At 52.3% G+C, this 25,819-nt stretch overlaps 1 protein-coding gene across 7 annotated transcripts in view; it reads left to right on the top strand.

Annotated features, from left to right (window-relative positions):
- The window catches only part of GRB10 (growth factor receptor bound protein 10), a 175,086-nt gene that overhangs the window by 24,600 nt on the left and 124,667 nt on the right, over window positions 1-25,819 (top strand). For 5 of the 7 annotated variants that reach the window (XM_078059934.1, XM_078059936.1, XM_078059931.1 and 2 more), the window contains exon 2: window positions 8,745-8,899. The exons of 1 other annotated variant lie outside the window; for it this stretch is intronic. Coding sequence is in view for 1 of the 6 variants with exons in the window: in XM_078059930.1 (XP_077916056.1) it covers window positions 11,807-11,836 (30 nt within the window). In the remaining 5 variants the exon portion in view is untranslated. Of the gene's footprint in view, window positions 1-8,744; window positions 8,900-11,794; window positions 11,837-25,819 lie in introns of those variants that run through there. One more of the 7 variants, XM_078059930.1, reaches the window with a different exon arrangement.

The following is a 25,819-nucleotide window of genomic DNA, read 5'->3' as shown; positions in this document are numbered from 1 at the left end:
GGATGGTGTCCCGAGGAAAATCGCCAAGTGTTGCTCGGTGATCTGCCCGTCACTGGACAACCACCTGTAAGCGGGACGAGTGATGAGAGGCCGCCCGCCCAAGGGTGTCTGTGACATAACTGCTTTGTCTGATGTTTGGAAAGCAGAAGACCTTTTCTTTTCTATTCTTTTCTTTTCTTTTCTCTTTTCTGTTTTCTTTTTTTTTCTTTTCCCTTTCCTTTCCTTTCCTTTTTTTCCTTTTCTTTCCTTTCCTTTCCTTTTTTCTTTTCTTTTTTCTTTCCTTTCCTTTTTTTCCTTTTCTCTTTTCCTTTTCTTTTTTTAAAAGATTTTATTTATTTGAGAGAGAGCAAGAGAGAGCACACAGGAGGGGGCAAAGGGCAGAAGGAGAGGGACAAGCAAGCTCCCCGCTGAGCAGGGAGCTTGACACGGGACTCATCCCAGGACCCTGAGATCATGATCTGAGCCAAAGGCAGATGCTTAACCAACTGAGTCACCCAGGCACCCCAAAGCAGAAGACTTCACCCAAATAGCTCTCACTCCCAACCCTGACATAGGAGCGGGTGCCCGAGGCCCTCCTGGCACCGATAAGGAGCCTGAGGTTCAGAGAGCATCGGGGGCGTTTCTGCCACTTGCTCAGCAGGTCTCCTGAGTCCCAGGCAGATGGAACAGGGTCAAGGGGGGCAGACGCAGGCTCCTGGCACATGACAAAGGAGTGAAGCAGTGGATGGGGAAGGACAGAAAGATGTGGCAAGTGGCAAGAGGGTAAGCTCCGTGCTGGTCACCCCGCTTGTCAGGCTGTCATGGGTTGCGTCCATGAATAGGAGATGACTGGTCCATTGCGTCCTGTCAAAGTGGGCTCACTGGGAGGTGGAATCTAAGAGATGCACCTTGATAGGATCATGTAGGAACTGTTCTTCAGGTCCTAAGATAGACTTTGAGCGTGGCCGCAAGGTCCTTGAGAGGGAACGGCTCGTGGGGGCTGCCACCCTGCGACTCTCGAGTGGAACCAGCAGGCGTGGAGGCCGGCTCTGTGTGTCTGACCAGAACATTCTGCGTTCTGCAGAGAGTCCCCGAGCCCATGTGTCCTGAGCTGGTGCCCGTGTGGCCAGAGGAGGTCCGGTTCAGGGAGGAGTGTGAGACTGTTCGGTCTTTGCAGGGTGGGGGTATTTATATCTACAGAGGCATCCCCCCCTCCCCTGCCTTGAGCGGTGTGGTGCTGGGGCCGGGCAGTCAGTACGTCGTCCACCCTTGTCTTAGTCTGCTCGGGCCTGCCCTAACGGAATAGCACAGACTGGGGGCTTAATCAGCACACATTTACTTCTCACAGTTCTGGAGGATGGGTCCAAGATCTGGCACTGGCCGATTCCCTATGTGGTGAGGGCTCCCTTCCTGGTGTGCAGGGGGCCCCTCCTCACTGTGCCTTCACACGGTGGGGGGACGGGGGGGGGGAGGGGAGGAGGGGAGGGGGAGGGTGGGGGGAGGAGCTGTTGGAAGGGCCGAGCAGGGCTTGAGAAGGGCTAAATACAAGGGGATAACTAAAGGTCACTGAAGATTCATACTGCTAGACTTGATAAAAGTAATAAAAGGTGATTAGACTGTAGCAGTTCTTTTCTGTGCCCAGATGCTGGGCCAGTTTCTGGGCTGGACAGACTCTCTGGCATCTCCCTTGTCCTTACTAGAATCTCGATTCCCTGCACTGAAGGAGCATTTTTCCTTACACATGTTTGTAACACTTTATCCCCCAAACCTAGAACCCCCAGTTGTTCCCTGCGGGGGGTATTGAGTGATACTGAGGAGGAAAGGTGATTGTCTTTCGCATGTAAGGTTCTGGAGGTGGGGGGACATGGGACCGTGGGGCGTGCCCCGTGATTTGGGCTGTTCTCGGGGTGGTGATAGGCATCCACACAAGATGACTCTGTTTCCCACAGATTTCCTCTGTGACGAGGGGCGAAATCTTAACCTGTGGTTGGTGGTGCCTCATTCAACATGACTCAAAATCACATAGCGAAGTTTCTCCACAGATAATAGGGTCTTCACTTACTTTCCTCTTTATCTTGTTGGCTTTTTTTCCTAACTTCCTGAGGGAAGAAAGAAAATGCAAAAGGAAGGAAGGAAAACAAAACAAAGAAAATAGGGGAGGCAGAGTCCTTCGCATTTCTAGAAGCTTCTGGGCTGTTCTCGGTTCATGTGACTTGCCCACAGCACTTAATGGCCTCATTGTTTTCCGCGGAGAGCTGTGATTTCTCTGGAATTCCTAGAAAGGGGAGCGGGCAGAGCCAGCCACAGGGCGAGGGAAGGAGACCGTGCTTGAGCGTCACGAGGGACTCAGGTGGGGTTTTGGGGTGAGGGGTGGGAAGGGGGGAGAAGCAGCAGGACCACTGGTCTAAAACCTGACAAAAGCACTTTTGACTAGGAAGATCAATTTTAAAATTATGTGATTCCTGTTCCTTCTTGCAAACATTCAGACCCAGAGTCTGTAGAATAGAGTGAAGGTCCCAGCTGCGCCCTCTGAGCCATCAGATTGGCCTCCCTCCCGGTCACTGATGGTCTGTGTCCTCCTGGGTCCTCTCCTGCCATTAATTCAGGTGGATTCGTGGACCTGTTTGTCACTTTCCCCTTCTGTGAGAGTATCCCCTCCCTCCTCCTCCTCCTCAGCTCCTTTCCTCCTTGATCTCTGCCTCCACCTTGGTGAAGGCTGCCTTTGGCCAGTTCTGTGAGAAGCACCTTTCGGGATTTGCATCATTTCATCCTTGCGGGAGGGAGCCGGAAGGAGAATTGAGCCCACAGAACGGCTGGATGTGTCTGTAGGGCCAGAGGAGTCCTGGGCAGAGGAGCAGGGCTGAGCAGGGTCTGGGTGCAGAGCAGGGAAGGAAGGGGAGGACATCCCAGAGGGCGGGCAGTGTCTGAGCTCCTGGAAGAGGCTGGTGGGTGAGGTGAGTGTGGGTCAGAGGGGAGGTGGGGCCCCTGGGTCGGGCGCCCGGGTCAGACTGCTGTTGGGGGGTGTCCAGGTGCATCTGAAGCCAGCTTGAGAGGGGGTGCGGGGGACAGCAGGTGCTGAGGCTGGTTCTAGGTCGGATGAGCGCAGCGGCCTGGTGTTGGCAGCAGAGAGGGGAGGAGGGTAGTGGGCCGATTTCTCATGCTCCTGTAGCCAGAGCACCTGTGCCACTGGATGGCAGGTGTGGGAGGGAGGGGTGAGGATGGGGGACTCGGTGGGTTGTGCCAAGCAGGGGAGGGGGGACAGGGACAGGTGCATTTGCCTTGCTTCCAGTTATTTTTTTCTCCCCAAGGTTTTTGCTTGCCCTTTGATTTTGCAGAGAGGGCTGGGTGTCATGAAGGAGTTGGATTTTCCTTCCTGGCTTCCAGGGTGAGAATATTGCTTAGGAAGATCTTCCTCACCCAGATTCCGTAACGTTGTTCTTCCGTGCTTTCTCTTATTATGTTTCATGATGATTAAGTCATTCATCTATCGGGAATGGTGGGCGGTGAGGATCTGCCTGTGTCTTACTGAGCACCAATAGCCCCTTATCCTGGATCTTACTTTTCCTTCTTCTATGGTCGCTCAGCTCCACCCGGATCCTGTTCCCATTCTATTGACTTCTGTGTCTGTCTCGTTCCTGTTCACCTGTCCACAGGCAAGCCGTGGGTCCCTGGCAGACCTGGGGTGTCGGCTGGGGGTGCACCCCCCCATTACCTGGGGCAGGAGCAGCGAGGGGAGGGCTTCCCTTCCCAGAAAGTGCTGTGTTTGCGCCTTGGCGTCTTCTTTCTGATTTCTTCTAGGTTCTTCACCAGAGTTTCTGGGTTTTCCTCGGGATCTGATACGTACTTCTTAAGTACGTTATTTCTGTTGCTTCTATGAATAAAACCACTTTACTGCTACACTTTTTAACTGGCTTGGTGCTGTTGCCTGAAAGACTGAGGGCGTGGGGGTCGCTCTGGGATCCCGACCTTATTAAATGCTGACAGGAGCTCGGCCTTCAGCTGGTGGTCCTGAATTTCCCCTGTAAATAACGCTGGCTTCTTAGCTTTTTCTAGACAACTTCTATGCCTGGTTTCTGTTTCGTACCTTGCTGTATCATCTAGGGGGTGACCATGGGGCTTGCTGCATCTGGGCTTGCTGGCCCTAATTTTAAGGGCAAGGTTACCAGTGCTGCCTCATTATGTAGGCCACTGGGCTGCTGGATGTTTCTGGTAGATGCTTTCATTAGGTCAAGAACGTTCCCTCTTTTACACCCCATCTCTGACCTGCAAATCAGGGGAATCCCCCCCCCACCCCCGCCCCGTTATCCTCTGTGCTTGGAATTTCAGGCCCTTATTTTGGACCGTTTTTTTTTTTTCTTCTCTAAAATAAAATGATAAAATATGCTCCAAACAATGTGATCCAAAAGAACAAAAATGAGGAGAAACGTGGCAAATGAGTGCCAAAATTTTTCTATTCTCTTCTTATCCTACAAATGCTGTTCATCAACAAAATAATAAAATAGGTGGGGCAGATTCAAATACCTGTTGGTTCAGTCCTGGCTCTTCCATTTCTTAGCTGTGGGACCTTGGGAGGTACGTACTCATCGTATCCCAGCCTTGATTTCTTCATCCCTAAAATGGGATAATGATTCTGCTTTGAAGGATTGACAGTATTTCCTTGTTCTTAAGTAAGAACCATTCATTTTTACATTTCATTATATGTCTTCTCTGTATTTACTTGTTTCAACTTAATCCTCAAAACCGTTTGATTATTGGTTATTGAGCATCTGGTGAGACGTGTGACCTATGACAGGCTGTCAATCAAGGTGGCTGTCATCGCCATCCATGGGCATCACGGCCGTCCCCTTCATCCTCGGTGGCATCAGCAGGACCATCTGGGAGAGCTGGTCAACCCCGGGATTTCAGCCCCGTGCCAGGTTGTGGAAGCTTGATGATTCGGACATGCTCTTACTAGGATGCTTCGTGGAGCACGGGATGCAAATCCGAACATTCCTGTTGGTCAGCCCCACTCTTTCTGATGAACCCTCTTGCATGTAGCTCTGTGCGGGTACCACACTATTTTAACTATTTTTGCTCTATAATTTAGTCTGAGATGAGAGTAACTCTCCCTTAATGTGCTACAATCGGTGGTCTCATGATTGATCTTGTTAGTTTTAATGCATTTAGATGGATAACTGCACCTCATTTACAAAACTAGCTTTAGTTTCCTCAATTGATTGCTTTGAAGAGCATCAAAATCTCTGAGGTTTCATCTTCCCATTTGGGAACTTCGCATGTTTCCGTTAGTCCAGGTCTCTTCCATGTCTCAGGCAAGTGGCGACGTTCTTTAGTTTACGTAGGGCTGTTCTTCTGTTCTGGGGACTGAGCTAAAACGTGCGTGTGTTGGCTGTTCACCCGTTCTCCGGGCAGTCACCGTGTCCGTGGGCGCGTGCGTTCACCCTGTCCCTTGCTGTCCCGCTGACTTTGGCTGTCGAGGGAAGTCTCCTGTGTCTTTCCTGGCGGCAGCCCCCCGTCTTGCAGCATGTCCAGTCGGGGAGGCCTCGGGCAGGGGTCCTTTGGATAGCCCATGTTTGAGCTTGCTCGGTGGCTCCTGGAAGGCCCACGGTGAGGACTGGTAGGATTGTTGGTTCTGCTTGACCGTGGAGTTGAGAACCCTGTTCTGGGCCCATGCATACATTTTGATTAAGTCAGGGCAGTTTCTGTGATGGCAGCCAGTTGGGATGGGATCCCCTGACCTGGGCCAGCTTGCCATCCCTGTGGGAGCCCCGGAGGGTCTGCTGGTGGATGGGCCATGGAGGGAGGGCCTTCCTGGGCGCGGGCCACGGAGTCCCTGCTGCATTGTGCTGAACACTTCCTGTGTGTTGGGTGGTTCGAGAGGACGATGTTGGCATTTGGGTGTGGCCACTTTCCTTTGTCCTCACATTCCGCCCTCTCGACCAGGGAGGTCACGATGGCATTTCTGGCTGCAGGAGCACCAACTAAAAGTGGTGTGAGCTGTGGAATTTTGGAATTTCGGCTTGATTTTTGCTTCTCTTTTAAAGGCTGTCCTCAGGTTCCGGCACTAGCGTTCTGACATTTTATAATGACTTTTCCTTCACTTCCATTCCATTGATCTCTTTCTCAACTAGTCTTTCTCAATTTGCTGTCACAAGTGGACTCCGCTATCCGTACAATATTGAATTTATTTTTTTTAAATTAAGGGCATTCCGTCCCCTTTTGCAAAGGCATAGACTGTTCCAGAGTGGTGCGGCCGCACACACTGAATATCCTCGTCACGGAAGGTGGGATTTGTTGAGTGTCTAAATAGTCACTGTTATGACTCTAAATATTTAGTGTGCAAAAGCTAGACCGAAGGAAAGATTAATATAAACTCTGGAAGTTTGGGAAGATATCCCAGATGCTACACAGAAATCAAGGGGTCCTTTGTTTCTGCCATACTTTGGAAGTCAGTAAAGACGTTTGGTTTTGCCCAAGTTCATGCACGTAGGATTTCAAGTTCACGTCGTGTCTGATGGGGAGCTTGCAGGGGACGCGCTGTCTTGATTGACGGGCGAAGGGTGCAGAGGGTCGGTGACTGTTCCGTGTCACCACCCCAGCAGTGGTTCCGCCGGTGTTGGTGGCAGTGGCAGTGGCCGTGGGTGCTGACGGGCTGTTGCTCACGGCGCCTGGAGGCTTGTTCGCAGCAGGGGCTCTGTGCCTCTTGCTTGGTCCTGCTGTTGATGAGGACGCATCTCAGTAGATCTGCCAGCTCACCACGTTCAGAAATCATCCTGTCTTTGTTCTGTCTGCTGGGAAGTTCAATATCCACTTTCTTAAAAATAGAAATGGTCGAAGTGGCGATGAGCTTGACAAGCAACTGCGTGTCATTTTTCTCGAGTAGTAGATGAATTTATGTTGCCCATTATAAAATAAGGCAAACCTCCCAAGCGTATGTTGCAAATTTAAAGGCCTATGCAGAAAAGACGCATTTGGAAGCAGTCATGGGGCATTTGGATCAGAATCCAGGGAAGACTAGTTTCTCTGAAAAAGATGGGAAATGTCTCAGAATTTCAGGAGCAGAGGTGTTATGTGACCAGAGTCCATTTTCCCACATTCCAGCCCTTTGTCATTTCAAAGAGCCCCATTCTTATTTGACCATTCACTTTTTTTTTTTTTTAATTTGTGGTCAACATAGCTACTAGAATTTAGAGACGTTGCACTGGACATAATTGCTGTAATCTGTTTCAGACTTGCACATTCTTTGAGAGGGTGAAAGCAGGTGCCCTTACTAAAAATGCCTTTGCATCGACGGGTGATGTTCAGTGTCGAACAGGCGCGTAATCCTGTATCCTGTGTCCCCCTTTCGGTCCTGAGAAGATCAGCATCCCGTCTGAACACCGGCAGGCTTGTGGGTGGCCAAGTGTCTAGCACCTGATCGTGGGGGAATGTGGGACGTGTCATGGTTCATATCTAGTATATTCCTTTAATATTTACCGCATGTTGGGTCCTACATCTTTACAGGCTCATTTCTTCTTAAAAGCTTTAGATGGAAGAAAAAAAAAAAAACTCTAGATGAAGATACTGTCGTTATGTTGATTTTGGAGCTGGGGACTCAGAGGCTTAGTGCCTCCCCTAGATGTCACCTGCTGAGACAGGGTGGTGTCAGGACATAAGAGGCTCTCTGGCTCCCGCGCCTGATCCCTGGCCATTGTGCTCCATGCTGGTTTTCTAGTAAGTTCTAGGTCCATGACTTCTTCCGTAGCAGGTCAGAGGCAGGGCAGGTTTATTTCCACTGTGGAGTGATCAGAAAGAATTAGTTTAGGGCTCTGTTCTCCCCACCAAGGGCACCCACGTCGCAGCCCATGGACCAGCTCAAACACAGAGGCAGCAGCTCTGATGAAGACTCTCCTGGACTCACGCTTGCTCTGTGCTGATCGCCCCACTGAGTCCCTGTGGGAGTATGTTGCATTTGACCTGTGAAGAGTCAGTGGCATTCCGATGTGATGTATTACAGTCCTCGGGGAGGTGGGCTCTCCGCGCACTGTCCTGCAGAGGAAACTGTGTCGGGGAGCGCCCAGGTGACTAAAAACTCACCTCCAAGCTCAGCCAGGCTTTGTCTTGGTCCTGACGCTGTCCTTTGAGCCTAGAGCAATCCTCCTGCTCATCCCTCAGGAAAGATGAGTTGCATGAGGGAATCAAAGCAAGTAGCCAGGATTCAAAGGGCAGGTCCACCTGCTTCTGCCCCCTCCTGTTAAACATGCGTGCACGGTGTTCCGCGGAGGCTTCTGTACCGGGGGGCTGGTACTTGGGCTGAGCTGGGGGGGGGTCTCTGTGGGGTGGGGTGAGGGCTGGAGTCTGGGAGGACCCTGGGAAGGATGTGGGCTTTGATCTGGGCTCGAAGCATGAATTACAGGTGAACTTGGCCTTGCAAGAGGGCAGAGGTCTGTGCATTTGTACCCCGCCCGCCTCGGGGGCACTTGCTTTTCCTGGGGGTGGGGGGACACGTGCAGACTGTGGCCTGGGACCCAGAGCTGCCTCCCTTGCTTCTCTGGTCTCTGGTCTCTGCAGGCATCTGTCTCTGCAGTCCGTTGACATGGCAACTAGAAGCCTGCTCCTCTTGGACTTCTTTCTCGTTCTGCTCTTTGAAGAATTTTTAAATTAAATCTCCTTGAAAAAAAAAGATATCATGTGTGTCTGTTTTAAAAGATTTTAGTCTTGGGTGCAGAGCATAAAATGCAGGTTTGCATAAGTTCCGCGTGTTCAGTGACGGCCTCTTTGACTTTCAGCTTTGGAGTTGAGTGAGCACCATGCTGAGCCGGAGCATGGAGCCGTGGGGAGTGCGGGCGCCGTGACCGTGACCGGCAGCTGGTTCTCACCTGGGTCCTCTTGGTCAAGCTGAGGCGGCTGCCAAACCACCCGAGCCCGGGCAAGCCCCTGACAGGTAAGGTCCATTGGGTTTTCACTGGTGTGTAGGATTCTCTCTTAGTAGGAGAATCGTCTGTTAAATATTGATTAAGCCGAGATCAATAAATGCTTGCCATTGCAGGCCTGGGCATAACAATGGCTCCTTTATTCTGGGGTTTCTGCAGGGAGTCTGTGCACCTGTCTCTCCGTGGCCCCTCTCCGCCCCTTTGCTCACTGGGCTGAGGTGGGTGGCCCGAGACCTCTCCTCGCTGGGCCTCAAGTGGGGCTCTGCAGACCACCCTTCATGCCCGCTGTGCACACGCCTCTCCCTCTCCAGCCCCCCTTGGTATTCTGTCAAGAGGGGGTGATGATACCTCCTGGATTGTCCTGAGACATGCATATGAGCCCTCAGAGGTTCGCAGCTGCTGTGTTTGGTAACAGGCCAGAATGGAAGCGGGGGGAGGGGGTGCGGCTCTTGACTCAGGCCTTGTTTGCCAACACCACTTGTGTGGGTCTGCCCCACCTTAGTCCTGATACTGGGGGGCCCATCAATAACGAAGGTCCGGGGCAGGTGTTGGCGCGTCCTCCCCTCAGTGCTACACCTGGGCATGGACTGTTTCTTTTGTCCCGGTCGGCTGGGGTGTGGGGATCTTATCATGCTCTCTGTGGGTGTATTAGTGGGGGAGCCGAGGCCAGAACAGTGTTCCAGCAAATGCGCCCGCTTGAGCCTTTGCTCCCAGGGAGGACGGTGGGTGTGGGAGAGTGGTCGGTCAGCTCGGGCTGCCGTAGCTAATACCCCAGCCTGGGTGGCTTGAACCACAGATGTGTATTTTGGCTCAGCTCTGGAGGCCAGAAGTCCAACATCAGGGTGTCAGCAGAGACGATTCTCCTTTAGCAGGTGGCTTTAGCCTTTCTCTCTGGCACGAAGACGGCCGCCTTCTCCCTGGTCCTAGCGTGACGGTCTCCCTTCCGTGTGCCTCTGTGTCCTAATCTCTTTTTCCTATAAGGACGTGAGTCCTCTTGGATTAAGGCCCACCTATCACCTCATCTGACCTCAATCACCCCTTTGAAGACCCTTTCTCCAAATACAGAACATTCTGAGGCTCTGGGGTTAGGGCTTCAGCATGGGAACATCTGGATTTAGCCCCTAACAGAGGGGCCCCCGGGCCGAGGAATTGGGGTCCATAGTCCTTGGGACAAGAGTGCTGGGCTTTCTCTCCAGCTTGCCCACTTTATGTGGCCTCCTTCCATGACCCTTGATGCGCTTGGGTTTTCCTAAACTGTCTACAACGCAGAACAAAAGGGTTTGAATCCCTTGATTAATTGGGTTTATTCAGCAGACCCTTCTCGAGCGTCAGCCTCGTGGTAGATGCCGAATGACATTTTACATGTCCTGTTTCAGCCTCAAAAGGTTTCGTGTTTCTTTCTCTCTGGATAGCTAGCATGACCATTGAGTTTTTATTCTGGGGTGTGGTTTTTTTCCTTCCCCTGTGAGCCCTCACAGAGAAAACGTCCCCCACACGGAGTTGGGAGTAGCTTCTGCTCCTGCTCCCCATTCCTCTGAGGCTGGCATCCCGGGAACCATGACCTCCTCAAACTTCTGCCGCCCTCCTGGAGGACCAATGCCATCAGGACGCACTGTTTGTTGCAAAACCGAGGCCCCTGACCCTCTTTGTCACAGCAGAGATGATGAAAAGGAACAGGAGTGCCCTGCGTGGCTCTTGAGGGAGGCTGCAGAAAGAAAAGTCTCGTAGGAGAATGAGCGAGAAGAGGTAGCACATCGTGCCTCATCATGGCTCCGTCCCTTCGGTGTCTGAGACCTGGGGCACAGGTGTTGGTCAGCTGCCGCTTGGCTTGGCCCTGGTTTTGCTGTCCTCGGGGCCCACACAGTTCCTGAAGTTCCGGGGGGGCAGGGTGCAGAAGGCGGCCAGTGTGGGGGGGCGATGGGTCGGGCTGATGCTCCCACCGGTGGGCAGCCATCCTGCTGGGCCCCTGTGCACCTTCCTGCTGCCTCTGGCTCAGCAAGGACCCGGGGAGCTTCCTCAAGGGTCCCTGGCGGGTCATCACAGTGCGGGAGACGCACATCCGGAAAAAGGCAAGAAGTGCCCCTGGCCGCTCCTGTCCCCACTCCTTGGATTGTCTGAGCAGCCTCCACCTCTAGTTCTTTTCTTTCCCTGTTAGCATTTGAATGCGGCTTCTCCTTCAAAGCCACGAGCCCCCGGATGCCGAGAGCCTCGCCGGGGACCTCTTGGCTCGGGCACACAATGAAACTAAGTCTCGTCTCACAGCGAATCCTCCCATTCGGGGCCTGAAATCTGATTCTCCATGGCGGCTTAGGTGTGGGGTCCGCCGGCGTGGAAGGCATGGTGGGGGGGCGTTCCTGCGTCTACCCTCCGGGAGTGGGGAGCTGGGTCTGGGGCCGTCTGTCCCCGGGCTGGTGAGTTTGAGTGCCCAGAGAGGTCAGCAGGTGTAGTGAATAAGGGGTGGATCCCTGGAGATTGCTCCAGGGAGGGAATTTCCAAAAACATTTTATTTATTTATTTTAAAGATTTTATTTATTTATTTGACAGAGAGAGACAGCGAGAGAGGGAACACAAGCAGGGGGAGTGGCAGAGGGAGAAGCAGGCTTCCCGTTGAGCAGGGAGCCCGACGCAGAGCTCGATCCCAGGACCCTGGGGATGATGACCTGAGCCAAAGGCAGACGCTTAATGACCGAGCCACCCAGGCACCCCTCCAGAAACATTTTAGCTGGAAAACCCTTTCTTGACCTGAACTCTCACATGATCTCCTCTTTTGCAGCGTGTGTGGGTCGTGATGTCCTCTTTTGCCGCATGTGTGGGTCCCATTGAGTGCTCGGGGGGCCCGGAGCCCCCTGGGTCTGGGGGATGGCTGGACAGTGGACGTGGGTGCCTTCGAGTCTTCCCTGTGGTCACTGACAGCTCTCATGATGAGCTTCTCCAGGGATGAGTCCGAGGTAGAAAGTCTTATATTTTTCTAAAAGCCAGTGTTTTTTGTTTTTTAAGATTTTATTTATTTATTTGAGAGAGAGAGCAAGTGAGCACAAGCAGGGGGAGCAGGCTTCCCGCTGAGCAGGGAGCCCGATGTGGGGCTCCATCCCAGGACCCTGAGATCATGACCTGAGCCAAAGGCAGACACTTCACCGACTGAGCCCCCAGGCGCCCCTAAAAGCCAGTTTGTATTATTCCTGGCCTCACACTGCATCCTTAGTCCTGGCCAGACAATTTCAAAAACGCACTTCCATGGGACATGCAGGGGTGCAGGTCTGTGGGCCGCGTGCACAGGCTGTTGTGCTGGGTGGTCTGGAGTGTGCGTCCTCTGCAAGGCAGTGCCGACCCCGCCGGGTGCAGGGTGGGGCTCCGTGGCGTCCTCCATGATCCCCTGCGTTAAAGAGAACAAATCTGACCCGAGTTACGCTAACTTGAACATGGCATATAACGTGTTTGACGGAAACCATTCGATCAGTTCTCGCTTTCCGGACTTTTTCTGTTCATTTGGTAAGTTCCGGAGAGCACGCATTTGGTACCAGCTACCGTACCAAACCCCGGGGGTTCAGGAAGATGCTGTGACACAGAATAAGAGGGTCTGGGAGGGACCAGTTAGTGGCCAACAGGGAAGTTAATAAATTACAGGCTTCAGTTTGGGCGGCAGCTCCGACTAGGGCACCCAGCGTCTGCATATGGGTGAGCCCGCGGTGGGAATCGTGATCCTGGAGGGATGGGGTTGTGGGCGGTCAGTGACAGTGCGGGGAGATCCGTTGGGCATTAGGGCCGCCCTCCCTCTGTTCTTCACCGTCACTGCATCCCAAGAGCCCCATATGTTTTGGGGTCGTAGCAGGAGAGAGGGAAAGATTCAGATGTCCTACTTGCCCGATTTCTGTTCTCCCACTCTTGCTCCCACGAGGCCCCAGTGGGACTGCAACTTGGTCGTCCCCTGGTCCCAGTTTCTGGTTGCTTGTGTTGCTCTCGCTGGAGAGTTTGTAGGGTGGTTGACTTGGGTCAGGGCGTCGCATCCCCAGGCCCTGTGCCCACTGCATCGCACCCTCTGCGGGGCTCATCCCCCGAGTGCGCTCTGGCCCAACAGCAGGGGCGGGCCCGCCCCCAGTGGTGCGGCTCGCACACCACCCCACGCACAGCAGGACGGCGCCTTTCTGGGCCTCCTTGGGATGCAGCCAGGGGAGGGCTACTTACTGCCGCAGCTCGTGAGACCTGCTTAGCAAGACCGGGCTCGGCGAAGGTAGAAGCCATTTCTCTACTCCGCTGTGTTGATAGGCCGTTCCTCCCCATTTACGCTCTGATCGACTCCCAGACCTTCTCGGCATCTAATTAGAAATGGAGCGACTTCTGTCTTCCTGTCTTTAAGGGCAGACAGTCCCAGTTGTGCCGCAGCTTGAGGCCAGCATCCGTGCAGAGAGATCTCGAAGGGACTGGCGTGCACACCGTGCTGTGCCTTCCTCTCTGGCCTCCTCCCGCCTTCTGGCCTCGGGAACCACACGCTTCTCTCTTTCCGCTCTCCTTCGTTGCTCCCCTGTTTCACTGTGCTTCTGCCGTCCACTCTGTGCCGAAGGCCTCCTGACGCTCTTTTGGCAGACTTGTTGTGTTCTTTCACGGAGTGCCCATGTTGTTTCTGCCTCCCGTGGGGCGCTTACCCTGGCACGCCCTGATGCTGCTGGGGCACGGACCCCGTCCCTCGCTGCGCGTGCATCGTGCGGCCCCGTATCTCTGCCCTCCGTCGAGTCCTTGCATCTGATAAACACCTGATGGCATTGTTGGCTGTGCTGGGTCTCCGCACCTTATTCCCGGAATAACGGAAGGAGGGATCTCAGGACGGAAGGAATCTAAAGCTCCCTGACCATGAGCTTGAAGGAAGAAAGAAGACCTGCTAGCACCCTGCTTGTGAGTCGCTTGGAGGTGCAGCTCTGCGGTGTCACCTGTTTCAGGAGTCTGTCATTGCCCGGGGGGGGGGGGGGCGTACTTTTATGATGGATGCTCTGAAATCCATGCCGGTTCCAACCGGAGTCCTGTCACCGCGGGTCTGCTGTTGCCTTTTCTTGTTCCGGTCGCGATGGACCTTGTTCTTGGAGTGACAGGCGATTTTCAGTTGTACTCTGGACATCTCGACTTTAGGGGGTGAGAGTCAGGGTCCTGCTTCATCTCCTTAGCAGGCAGTTTCCCCGGAGGAGGCGGTGCCCGCAGTCCGCGTGGGGCTGCGTGTCCCCTGCCTGCTGGGCCCGGCAAGTACCACCTGCGGACGGCGCCTTGTCGCGGTTCCGGGGGACGTCCACACCTTCCCAGAGCGCAGCCTCCCCGCAGCCTAGTGCAGGGGAGACCCCGCGCCCCTCTGGGCCCCCTGGGGGCAGGGTGGGGGAGTGGAGGGTGCACACGCACGGCCTCCTCACTTGTCGGGGGTCACTCCGCTCCCCCTCGACCCTGCTGGTACGGGAGGTGCGGTGAGGGGAGCAAGTGCCGACTCAGCCCACCTCTCCCTCCTTGTTCCCTTAATGCCAGGACGGATTAGAGGCAGAGCTCCCCCCGTGGCCCCTCCTGGCCATACTCCTGCAGGGGAATCGGGTCTGTTTCCGCTGGGTGGGACATTGAGATCCCCTCCCCTTTGGGCAGCGGATGCTGCCCAGGGGATCTGAGTGGGGCCCCCCCCGCCAAGTCAGGGGCTGGGTGGGCGGGGGGGAAAATGAGCCCCCACGTACCCTGCTGAGACCGGGATGGGTGGGGAGGTTTTTCTAGTGCTGTTGGCTACAGTAGGATGGCTATTGTGGACAAGGTTTTTGGTTTTGTTAGACCACCTTCCCCCTCCCCCCATCCTTTGTTTGGGGTTGGGGGCGGGCTTTCTGGAAGCTTTTCTTACCCAGGTCTGTTGGTGGTTCCTGGTTGGAGACTTCTGCAGTGCCCTGTCCGGGATCTGTGGGAAAGGGAAGCCGGGGAACTCACCCCCACGTTCTTCCTCATGCTCCGAGGCCCCCGGGCAGTGGTCCTCCTCCCTCTACCTCTCGGATGCTTCCCTTCCCTTGTTGTGTGATGTCCATCGTGGCTGGACACGGAAGTCTCCACTTTGGCTCTCGGAGCTTTCCGTCCACAGTCTTTTATTCGCACAGGGTGGTTGAATTCTTTTGGAAGAGGGCTGGAGGTTAATTATGTGGCTCCTTAGGAGGTTCAGTCACGAGATGAAAATGATTGTTGGAATTCTGTTGACACCTGAAAGAAACCCAGTGTTTGTAAAGTGAAGCAGGTGACTTCGAAGTCTTCAGCACCTAACTGCATCGGAAGAATCATGACACCTGATCAGTCACCTGTTTGTTTCATGTTGCATGTGTATCTCTTTGCCATTATTCTCCGATTTGGAACCCCAAACAGCCATTTTTTGCTATTATTTCTGTCCATCCGGGTTGGGGCAGGATCTGGTTGGCGCTCAGGGAGCCTTGTTGCCCTGGTATTGGTGATGACCAGTGTATCTGCGAGACAGGAGTTCCTCGAGAGAACCCAGATCATGTAAGAATGTTAAGTATTGACAGGTTTCTGAGAACTTTGGGTATTGGAGTACTTACGTCTAAGGTAACGGGCATTATTTCTTGAAGCTCAGTGTTTTAGAGAAGTGACAGGGCCAAAGTGAATTTGGACAGAGTGCACTGCGGGGGAAACGCAGTTACCAGGGTACTTAGGGTAAGTCATGGGGATGTCCACCCGGTAGCCCTGGATCGGGCACTGACCCGGAAACACCTCTGATGGCCAGGCTTGTGGGAAAGCACGTTTTTCCTTCCATCCCCCTCCCCAGGTTTGATCTCCTCCTGCCGAGGGCTGGGTGTCTGGCTTGGGGCCACATGCGTTCTGGGCTGGGGGAGAGCAGGTATCAGACTGGTCAGGAAGACGGTGTCCAAGGCAAGGCAAGGCAGGGGATGAAGCACCGGGAGAGCCGTCTCTCTCTTCCAGGCTGGCCGCTCTGGATGCGCGTGGATAGCACCGAGTTCTTCTTGCTGCTCGGTCTGGTCTGTGGTGTTGGGGCAAACCGTTGGGGATGCTTTCAGTCTACCCTGACCTTATTTATTTTGCTCACGTCTTCAGTGCTTGAAGATGACTCCTGGAACACAGCAGACTTACTTTTCTCCGCAGACAGCTCAGACTGGCCCGGGAAGGCCCATCCTTCCGGTCGGCAGTGAGTTATCTTGCGCTGTGGGGGTCAGTGCCGGCTGGATCTGGGGCCTGGGTGACTCGTCATCTCAGGTGTCTTTGCTCTTCTGTGAAAGTGGTCAGCGTCATGAGACCAGAACTCCTGAATCTTTGTGACGTAAAAACCTAGCTCTTCGGGCGTTGGTGCTAGACATGGCTTGACTTCACAGATGTTGGAGGGGCAGTCAGCGCAAACCTGGGTTTGATGATTGCTCTATTTCTGCTGCTGTTGGTTATTGAGATTCGTGGCTGGCATACTCTAGCGCTTCTAGATGTCTCGGCACAAGGCTGACTCTTGTCAGGCTCGACCTGTTTGCAGTCGTGGACGCTTCTGTTGCACAGCGTGGCCCAGAGATGGAAGCAGAAGGACAGTGGAGACCTTCGTGTGTGCACCTGCTTAGGTAGAAAAGAGAAAAGAGGCAGTGAGGAAACATGGGTTTTTTTTTTTTTTTTTTTTTTAGGTTTTTTGGTCTTTGGTCCTTATCCAATGACGGTGGCTCATTGAGCTTTTTAAATAGCTTTTATCTATTTGAAAATAGATTATCAATTATCAGTTATCTTTTATCTGCCACAATGTTTCTTATGGCCATCTTAGAAATTGTGCAGAGGACATTCTGCCTTGACATCTGCCAAGGGAATTCAGCTCCCGAGGTAGCAGAGGGCGCTCCTGCTAGGCTGCCTCCCTGTGCAGAGCCCCGGGGCTCCTGTGTGCGATCTGCGGGCCACATGTCGCAGCTGTCTTCGAGAAGATTCCCCATTCTTCTTTCGGGTGGGGGGGGTTGGGGCAGCCTGGTGACATGGTTCCGGAGGGAGTTGCCGGGCCAGTGGGCAAAAGGAGGATTCCTTTTCTTTGAGTTATAGTCTCAGTGAAAGAGGATGGAGGGCCATCATAACGCGCGGTGAGGTTGATGATCACAAGCTCACGCGGATTGAAGGGCTCCACGTCAAGGCTCCATGCTTGCAGAAGCAGCTGTCCTTGGTCCTGGAGACGGGACGGGCGACAGAGATGAGGGGGCGTTCCTGCAGCTCCTTCGTCCTCTTACGGCTTCGTATGCAAGCAACTTGATGTCTGTGGGTCTGGAGAGTGCGCAATGGATGTGGATGGTTCAGCGGGACGTTATTGCTTTCTTAGTTACTGCAGGTTTTAGAACCAGTGGGGGAAAGTGTTGCTCTCAAAATGACAGATCCTGAGAATTGCAAACTGCAGAAGAAAAACTCTTGGTGGTTATCTGTGGAGACCCTGGTAGTGTGGGACTAGTGTGGCCAGCATAGATACAAACCCATTTTTTTTTTAAACAGAACAGTTTTAAAATCCCATTTTACAGTTCAGACATTCAAGAATGTTGTCATGAAAATCCAAGTCTCACGTGAAAGGGGTTATTATGTGTGTTGGAGTTGGGAGATTTTTTAGCATCATCTAGGTTGTAGAGGACCGTTTTGACCTTTTTTAGGGGAGAAAGCAGGAGTTTCTAAAAAATACATGTCACCTAGCTGGTGACGAGGGACCCTGAACCTGCTCCAGGCCATGCAGCGGGGGGGGGGGGGGCAGGGCGCAGGGCGCAGGGCTTGGACGTGGCCTGGGCTCTGCTCCACATATCTCCTGCTCCTCACAAGGACACGAGAAGCAGAGCCAAGGGCTGGTGCCTGTTTCCACCTTCCTTTCAAGTTCACAGAAGCAAGAAGGACCTCATAGTAAAATACGTGGGTTTTACGGGAAGCTGAATGGTTTTACTTTCCTCCATTCCTGTGAGCCTTTAACCTGGCGATGCAGCTCTCTGGAGTGCACGAGGGATGAAGCACTGTGTTTGGTGGCCACAGTTATCCTCCTTCAGCGTCCGAGGGAAGGCCACCGTTGTCTGCAGTTCCTGGGGCTGGGTCGTGGATTTCTCGTGGCCCAACCGTGTGCATGCCTCTCTTCTTTGGAACCCAGGTCATCGGAATATGAGAAAAGACACTGCTTTGGGGTGCCTGGGTGGCTCAGTCGGTTGTGCTTCTGACTCTTGGTTTCGGCTCAGGTCACGATCTCAGGGTCATGGGATCGAGCCCCGCGTGGGGCTCTGTGCTGTGCGTGGAGTCTGCTTGAGATTCTCTTTTTCCCCTCTGCCCCCCACCCCCACTTCCTCTCTCTCTAAAAAAAGAAAAGACACGACTTCACTATGTAGCTTGTCGCCTCCGCAGAGGATCCGGCATCTTTCCCTCGGCGGTGAGTTATTCAAGTCCTACCAAGGACAGAATTTTGTCATTTTTCATCAGGAAAGACTGTTTTTCAGTTAAAGCTAATATATTTAAAGCGAACGTATTCGGGTTGTTTTGAAACATTATCAGAACCTCCTGTAGCTAAACTGTATCCAAGAGATCCAGATCTAGAGCCCGGGGGGCTCAGTCAGTGGCGCATCTGACTCTTGATCTCAGCTCAGGTCTTGATCTCGGGGTCGTGGGATCGAGCCCTGCGTCGGGCTCCATGCTGGATGTGGAGCGTAATAAAATAAATAAGTAAATAAATAAAAAATAAGAGATCCAGATCTGATGCTTGTGCAAACCTACTAACCGACCCAGCCCCGGCCTTGGTGGAGGGACATGCGGTGGCCCTGTGGATCACCTCCTCTTGCCAGCTCCCCGGTCTGATGATCACTGTTGGAGGTACCTGTGTACGTATACATATATATATACACGTCTTCTCTGGTGGACGGATGCTGAGCCATTCCCTCCGGGAGGGTAGAACTTCGTGTGTGGGGGTAGGTTTCCCAGGCGACTTGTCCTGGGTCTGGCGGGTTGGCATGGGGGCGCGCACTCTGCGTGCTAATGCAGCTCAGAAATGGGTATTTGGTGTTAGGGTCTCCGGGGCAGAGCGGTGACTGAGAGCACATCCAGAGCATCTCTGGCCAAGACGGCCTCTCCACAGCAAGAGCTGAGGGCTTCACGGGTCAGGGCTTTTTGCGAGGTGTGAATGGGTGACACACTGAATCAACAGCCTTAGAAATAAGAGTAGTTATCTGTCCCCAGTAATCAAGGTGGTGGACGGCGAGGCAGCGAGTGTGAGTGGGGCTGCGCTGCAGAATTGCCCACTTGCCGTAGCTGTGAAATTGAAGAACAGAACCGACATTTATGCTGATTAGAGCTGTCAGAAACCTCTAAACCGGGACGCACGACTCGCTTTCCCAGCCGTGTGAGGGATGGCGTTAGATCCCGGACCCTTCTCCGACACGCGCTGCCGGATTTGAGCTTTGCCACGTAGAGCGAGCAGAAGCAAGGCTCGCTCTCCTGATCTGTAGTCCATACGCGTCTGGTGCCGTGAGAGCCCAAGAAACTGGTTTACTCTGCTGAATTCACCAACGATCCCGGGAAAGCTCTGGAAGGCAGTGCAGCCTTAATGCTTTCAAGATTTAAAACCCAGTGATCATATTCACTTGTTTTTTGGATACGTAATTCCTGCGCTTGGCATGAAACTTAACAGCTCCAGAGGGCTTTCCATGAAAAATAAGTCTCTCCCCCCCAGGCCTCCCAACTGTCCTGGTTGTCACTCACCAGTGGTTTGCAGTTAAGAAGGACTCTGCAGGGAAGCAGCCTCTGTGCAGTCTAGCTGGGTTTCTCCTGGGGGGCTCCTGGGGGTTGGGGACCCCACACCCCTTCTCCAAAGCCCCAGAGCACTCTAGCTGGGTTACTTCTGGGGGGCTCCTGGGGGGGGACGCTTGGGGGTCGGGGACCCCACACCCCCTTCTCCAAAGCCCCAGAGACTGGGGTTCTTGCAATCTAGCTGGGTTACTTCTGGGGGGCTCCTGGGGGATGCTTGGGGGTCGGGGACCCCACACCCCCTTCTCCAAAGCCCCAGAGACTGGGGTTCTTGCAGTCTAGCTGGGTTACTCCTGGGGGGCTCCTGGGGGGCCCCTGGGGGTCGGGGACCCCACAGCCCCTTCTCCAAAGCCCCAGAGACCGGGGTTCTTGCAGCTCTAGCATTGGACTTGGGGGCTAATTGGGAAGGGAGGAAGCTGCAGGCCTTTTGCAAGAGTCCCAGACAGAATGAGATTAGGAGGATCTGATGCCGCCCACCCTCCATATTCATGTTTTCCCCAGAGGTTTCGGGCTGCAAATTCTCAAGCTTTCTTTAGCGGAACGTCCCCCGTCAGTGATGTGAGTTTCATTGTACGGACAGGCGCTGTACTTTGAGGTGCTGATCCGAAGGACTTGGGTTTGTGTATATTGTATGAAGTGCTTAAATCCAAGCATGGTTTTACAGACCTTCCTTAATTTTTCTGATAAAGTTGAATCACTTTCCCAACGCTTAGAGAACCGGTTTTGCAGCCAGCCAAGACAAACTCGAGGGATTTCAGCGGTGTTAACGCCACTCGTTCGTCGGTGAAGGGCGGGCTGCTGGGGCAGTAGGTCAGGGACGTGGTGGGCCATGTGGGTGGCATCATGGTCATCTTAACCTTTCTCTTTCTTTTTTTTTTTAAGATTTTATTTATTTATTTGAGAGAGAGAGTGAGCGAACACAAGCGGGGGTAGGGGCAGAGGGAGAAGCAGACTCCCCGCTGAGCAAGGAGCTCTATGTGGGGCTCGATCCCAGGACTCAGGGATCATGACCTGAGCCAAAGGTGGACGCTCAACTGACTGAGCCACCCAGGCGCCCCCGTCTTAACCTTTTTCACTTAAGTGATTCAGTCTCTTCATTTTTGTTCTCCTTTTATGTTTGGATGTGCAAAGAGCTGTTCCTTAGAAGGCACCCACAGGTGTTCAGTAATTTGTAATAATTCATACATCTCAACCGTCAAGGATTATCCTAAGTAATGACACCAGTAGTGAAAACAAAACGTTAATGAGTTAAAGGGTGTGTGTGTGTGTGTGTGTGTATGTGTCAGGGAAAGTGAGTTTTTTTTAAGAGGACCCTGATTTTAGGCCTGTGTGTAAATAATCCACATTCTAAATTTAACATTATAATGCTTTTCCTTCTCCCCCGGTGTACCCTGGTCACACAAGGTAGGATGCCCTTCTCTGCAAGAGCTTCCGATCCTTCCTTTTCTCCGACTCCTGGGCCGGCTACCCATGTGGATTCCACGGGTGTTCCCTGTCTGCGGGGTCCTGCAAACCCCCGGGCGGCCCTGGCCAGGTCATCCTCATCTTAAAGCCCGTGTCCTCATCTGTGAAGTGGGGACGGTCCCCTCACGGGTTTCCGAATTATCTGGGGCTCTGCACCAATGTGGGCTTCCTCTTGTCAACTGCACGTGTTCAGCCATCATGGCGGCCTGGGAAGGCCATCCCTTCTGGGAAGGTGGGCATGGAAAGGTGGGGTGCAGCATTCTCACGGAGTGCCTTTGCCTCTGTTTTCATGACCCGAGGCCAGTGTGGTTTTGCCCTGGTAATGCATTTATGAGGGAGGTCGTGAGGCCCCTCTGCCCATGTGTAGTCCCGGCTGTTCTCTGTGGGTACCCTAGCTCTTCTCTCGCACTATTGTTTCTTGACTTCCTCCAGTGCTGGGTACCTCGAGTCTGTTGGGTCGTTCCTTACAGGAGCCTTCGGGAACTGGGGTAGCAATCCTGTCCGGCGCTTAGCACATCACTGCACACGTGCATATTAACCCCAGCCGAGGTGGAGGCCCGTCTCTCAGACCCCAGTGCCCACGGGCTGAGGCAGCTGGAAATTCAAGATCAACGTCCAGCCTTGGCCTCTCCGACCTCGCGCGGACCAGGTCCTGTTCCCCGGGGACCCCGCATCCGAGCTCAGGACTTGGGATTTGGATTTGGGCAGAGCAGAGCTCCAGGGCTGACCGCACACTTGGCCGGTGTGGGTGACCCGAGCAAGCAGCTTCTGCTCAGCCTCCTGGCATGTCTAGTGGGAATAATTACCGTGTCTCCACGTGGATCGTTTGAGGACGCGATGCTCCACACAAGTAACGTAAGTGAGGAGCGTGGCCATCACCAAGTTCATTTCAAAATTTCGCTGGTTTTCTGTCAGCAGGCTGACCAAAGCACTGAGGTGTAAGGTACTGTGGATACTTGAATAGAATATTCCAAACAGGCCTCTTACCAAAGACAGAGAGTGTAAAGTCAAAGGTCATTCTGCTACATAGGGTCAAATCCAGACCCTTGGACCTGAAACCCTGAAGTTCGAGGTGATGAGGTCATTCTCTGCTGCAGGTCATTCTCTGCAGTTGAGTATAGCGCTTTGGTCTGCCTCCCCTCCTCCCCCCACTGCCGTGTTCTAGAAGGGATTCTATCTGCATAGGAAAAAGTAATAGATTTTTAAAAGGCAGAAAACGTACCAGGTGCAGCTTCCCTGTGGGAATCTGGCCCTTAGGATTCAGGTGTGGCCTTTTGAGGAGCTGATTATATTGTTTACTTCAGTTGTGGTAGGTTTCCCTCCCCAGCTTCCAGAATGTGACTCTTCAAAGCTTTATTGCAATTTTCTCTCAATTCTCCCCCCTCGCAAACATCATAAAAAAGGATTAATCATGTAAAGAAAAGAGACAAGAGCAGTGGTTCTCAACTTTGGGAACACAGGGAACTTGAAACAATGCCCGCATCCCCAAGATTTTATTTTCGCCGATCTGGGGTGCAGCCCAGGCACCCGAGGTTCCCCGTGGTTGGTTCCAGGCCCCAGACACAAGGGCCCCACATTCCGGGCTGGAGCATGTGTGTATGCACACGTTCCCAGGTGGTGCCCGTGCCGTCTGTCCAGGGACCCTAATTTGAAAACCATGGGACTGTGGGGTTCCGGTTAAGAGCGTGGATTTTTGGACTGAGCTTCATCCCGTCCTCGGTCACCTCTGTCTCTTTCCCATTACTGGCCCCAGGACCTTGACCACCGCACTTCATGTTACTCCTGTCAACAGTGGGGATGATCCTAGTGTGAGGGCGTGTGCGTGCGTGCGTGTGTTTGCACACATACACACACATCCCTACGTAGTCCGCTGACTGGTCTACACAAGCACGCGCGAATCATTTTTTTTTTTTTTGTCTTGACAAATTGAAATAATCAATAGTAAGAACATCCAAGTCCATTGCTTTCTTTACATGTAGGGGCAAAGGTGGTAGGAGTGTGGGTTTCAGTCTGTTTTATCTGCAGTGTTTTCTATCAGAAGGGTGTTTTTTATTTTATTTATTTTTTTAAATGATTTTATTTATTTTAGAGAGAGAGAGAGGGTGTGAGCAGGAAGGAGGGGCAGAGGGAGAGGGAGAAGCAGACTCCTTGCTGAACCAGGAGCCCAATGTGGGGCCTGATCCCAGGACCCCGGGATCACGACCTGAGCCGAAAGCAGATGCTTAACCAACTGAGCCCCCAGGTGTCCATATAAGGGTGTTTTTAAAGATTATTTTGATTTTGGTATTTATTTGTAATAAAAGTTCTAATTCTATTGACGTCTCCAAATTTATTTCTTTATTAACGTCTATAAAATTACCGTATGATTAAAACATACGGTATTCCTTTGCTTTCCCTTCGTACGTGGAGTTCTTGTTTTCAATGTGAGTTTCTTGTCGAAGTGTAGCGTTGGTCCACTTACTGTAAGCCCCCTGCATGCAGATGCTGTGTTCTTTGGAGGGTGGAGGGTGACTGTTGGCGGTTGCTAACCACACTGTGGCCGTGTGCTCTGCTGTTCGCAGTTCACGAGCATCTTACGTGGCGTCCCCGAGCTTGTCACCGCGCTTGACTTTTGTCCTGTTCTTGTGTCTCTACCCGCTCCATCTCTTTCCCTCCCTTCCTGGCTCTCTTTTTAAAGCATTTCTATTTCAGTGTGCTTTGAGTAATTTTTTTCTTAATGTTGCAATAGTTTTGAATATTATTTTGAAAAGCGCATCAGATCGTTGACATTTTTTGCTACACGTCGTCTGTTTTTGGAATAAATTGTTTCTTTTTTGAATGCTGTCTTCATCTCCTGGTTTCTATTTTCCCTTTGATGTTTGAAGTATTATGAGTTTCTTTTTATGCATTTATTATGATTTAGAATGCGAATATTCTGTTTTCAGCTCCACAAGTGACTATCTTAATATGTCATGAATGTGGGTAAATTACATTGTTCCTGGTAAAGAGCAGGGTCCCTGGCTTTTACGGAAGGGATAGTTTTCTTTGTAAAAAGTCCTACAGTGATCTAAGACTTGCAGCTTCTCTTTTTGATTTTATTTTTAAATTAAATGTTATTAGTTAGCCTGTCCACCAACAATGAAGGTAGTTAGTCCTGTTAGTGTGCAGACCTTCTGGAGTCCCCACTGTGTGCTGTCCTGGGTGCAGCAGGGCATATTCCAACTAACAAGTTCTTGAACAAGAAGGCGTTTACCAACTACAAGTGCGATAGGATTGATGTCAGGTGCTGGCCATGACCCTGGAGCAGGGTGGCGGGGCGATGAGCCGTTCACTGCCTGTGCTGGGTGTCATCCGAATATCCCAAGAGGGGGCAGTGAGGAGAAAGTCGGAAACGGACATGCCAGAGAGGACATAGTAAATTCTCTAAGGACACATACTAGATTTTCCCAGCGGTATTAAATGCACATTTTGGATTTGTGGCTGAGTAGAAATGGGAAGAGTCCATCTTGCACGGTCGGTGACTTCAGGGATGCTGGAGACGGCTAGATGTGTTAAGCAGAGGAGCTGTGTTTTTCTAAGAGTAGGTCAGAGGAGGTGACGCACGCGGGAGCTCGGGTGTTAGCCAGGGAGTGGCTGAAGTGGACTGCTGCCCTAAGCCAGGAAGTAAAGGGGTGTGGGTGGGGGGAGGTGGGGACAGAGTGGCTGATCCAGTGGGCAGCAGTCTCCATCCTGCATACCTGTGCAAGGGAAGCCCGTGAGCTTGCGGGCACTAAGTACAAACCCGAACCTGACCCTGTTTTCAGATCGTGGGTTGCATCCCATCGTCGAGCCAAGCATCAAGTTAGTAGGTCATGCACGGAGTGTTCAGTAGAGAAAACAGATCAGAAGAGGAAGCATCAGAGTGGATTGCATGGATCCTGAGCACACTGCCAAGTGTGATGCGTCAGGCGTGTCATGAGATGCGAGGGTCCTTCAGCGCACCTGTTGGCACCGTAGTCGATTTTTCTAGCATATAGAGTCATCCTGATTGGTGGGGGGCGCGCTGGACAGTTGAAATCCGCCACAAGCATAATTTGTAGTTGGTTGTGATGTGAAAGGCATATGCGTGCCAGTCTTTAGAGTCTCAGGAACGCCGAAAAAGCATTATTTGGTGCAACGTTTTAAAATTTTAAGATAGTTGTATCACTTTAATTTAGTAGAAATTTCCCTTAAAATGGAAAAACAAATAAACATGAGACAGAAAGAACAAAGGCATTGTTGAAGTTCAGCTGCTGGACCCAGAAGTGTAAATATTGACGTTGTTGAGAAAAATGTTGATTCTAGAATCAGCAAACTTTTGGCTTTGCTGGAACTATTTTTCCGAACTGTAGTCTAATAAGGAAGAAAGTTCAGGCTTCATGGTGAAGATTATTTAAATTTTTATCACAAGTTTAAAACTCCATTAAAAGAGACGGACTCTGGGGTCCCTGGGTGGCTCAGTTGGTTGAGCGTCCGACTCTTGCTTTCGGCTCAGGTCATGATGTCAGGGTTGTGAGATCGACCCCCTGCACTGGGCTCCATGCTCAGCAGGAAGTCTGTTTCCCTCTCTCTCTTTCTCTCCCTTCCTCTGTCCCTCTGCCCCACCCCCGCTCACTCGCTCTCTAAAAATGAATAAATAAAAGCTTTTTTAAAAGAAAGGATAGACTCCAATACATTATTTATAATGCATTCTGGCAATGGACAAAATTCATAGTCAAAAAGAAACCAAC

Source organism: Halichoerus grypus, chromosome 12 (genome assembly GCF_964656455.1).
Source record: "Halichoerus grypus chromosome 12, mHalGry1.hap1.1, whole genome shotgun sequence".
Taxonomy (NCBI): domain Eukaryota; kingdom Metazoa; phylum Chordata; class Mammalia; order Carnivora; family Phocidae; genus Halichoerus; species Halichoerus grypus.
This window is presented reverse-complemented; position numbering and strand designations above follow the sequence as displayed.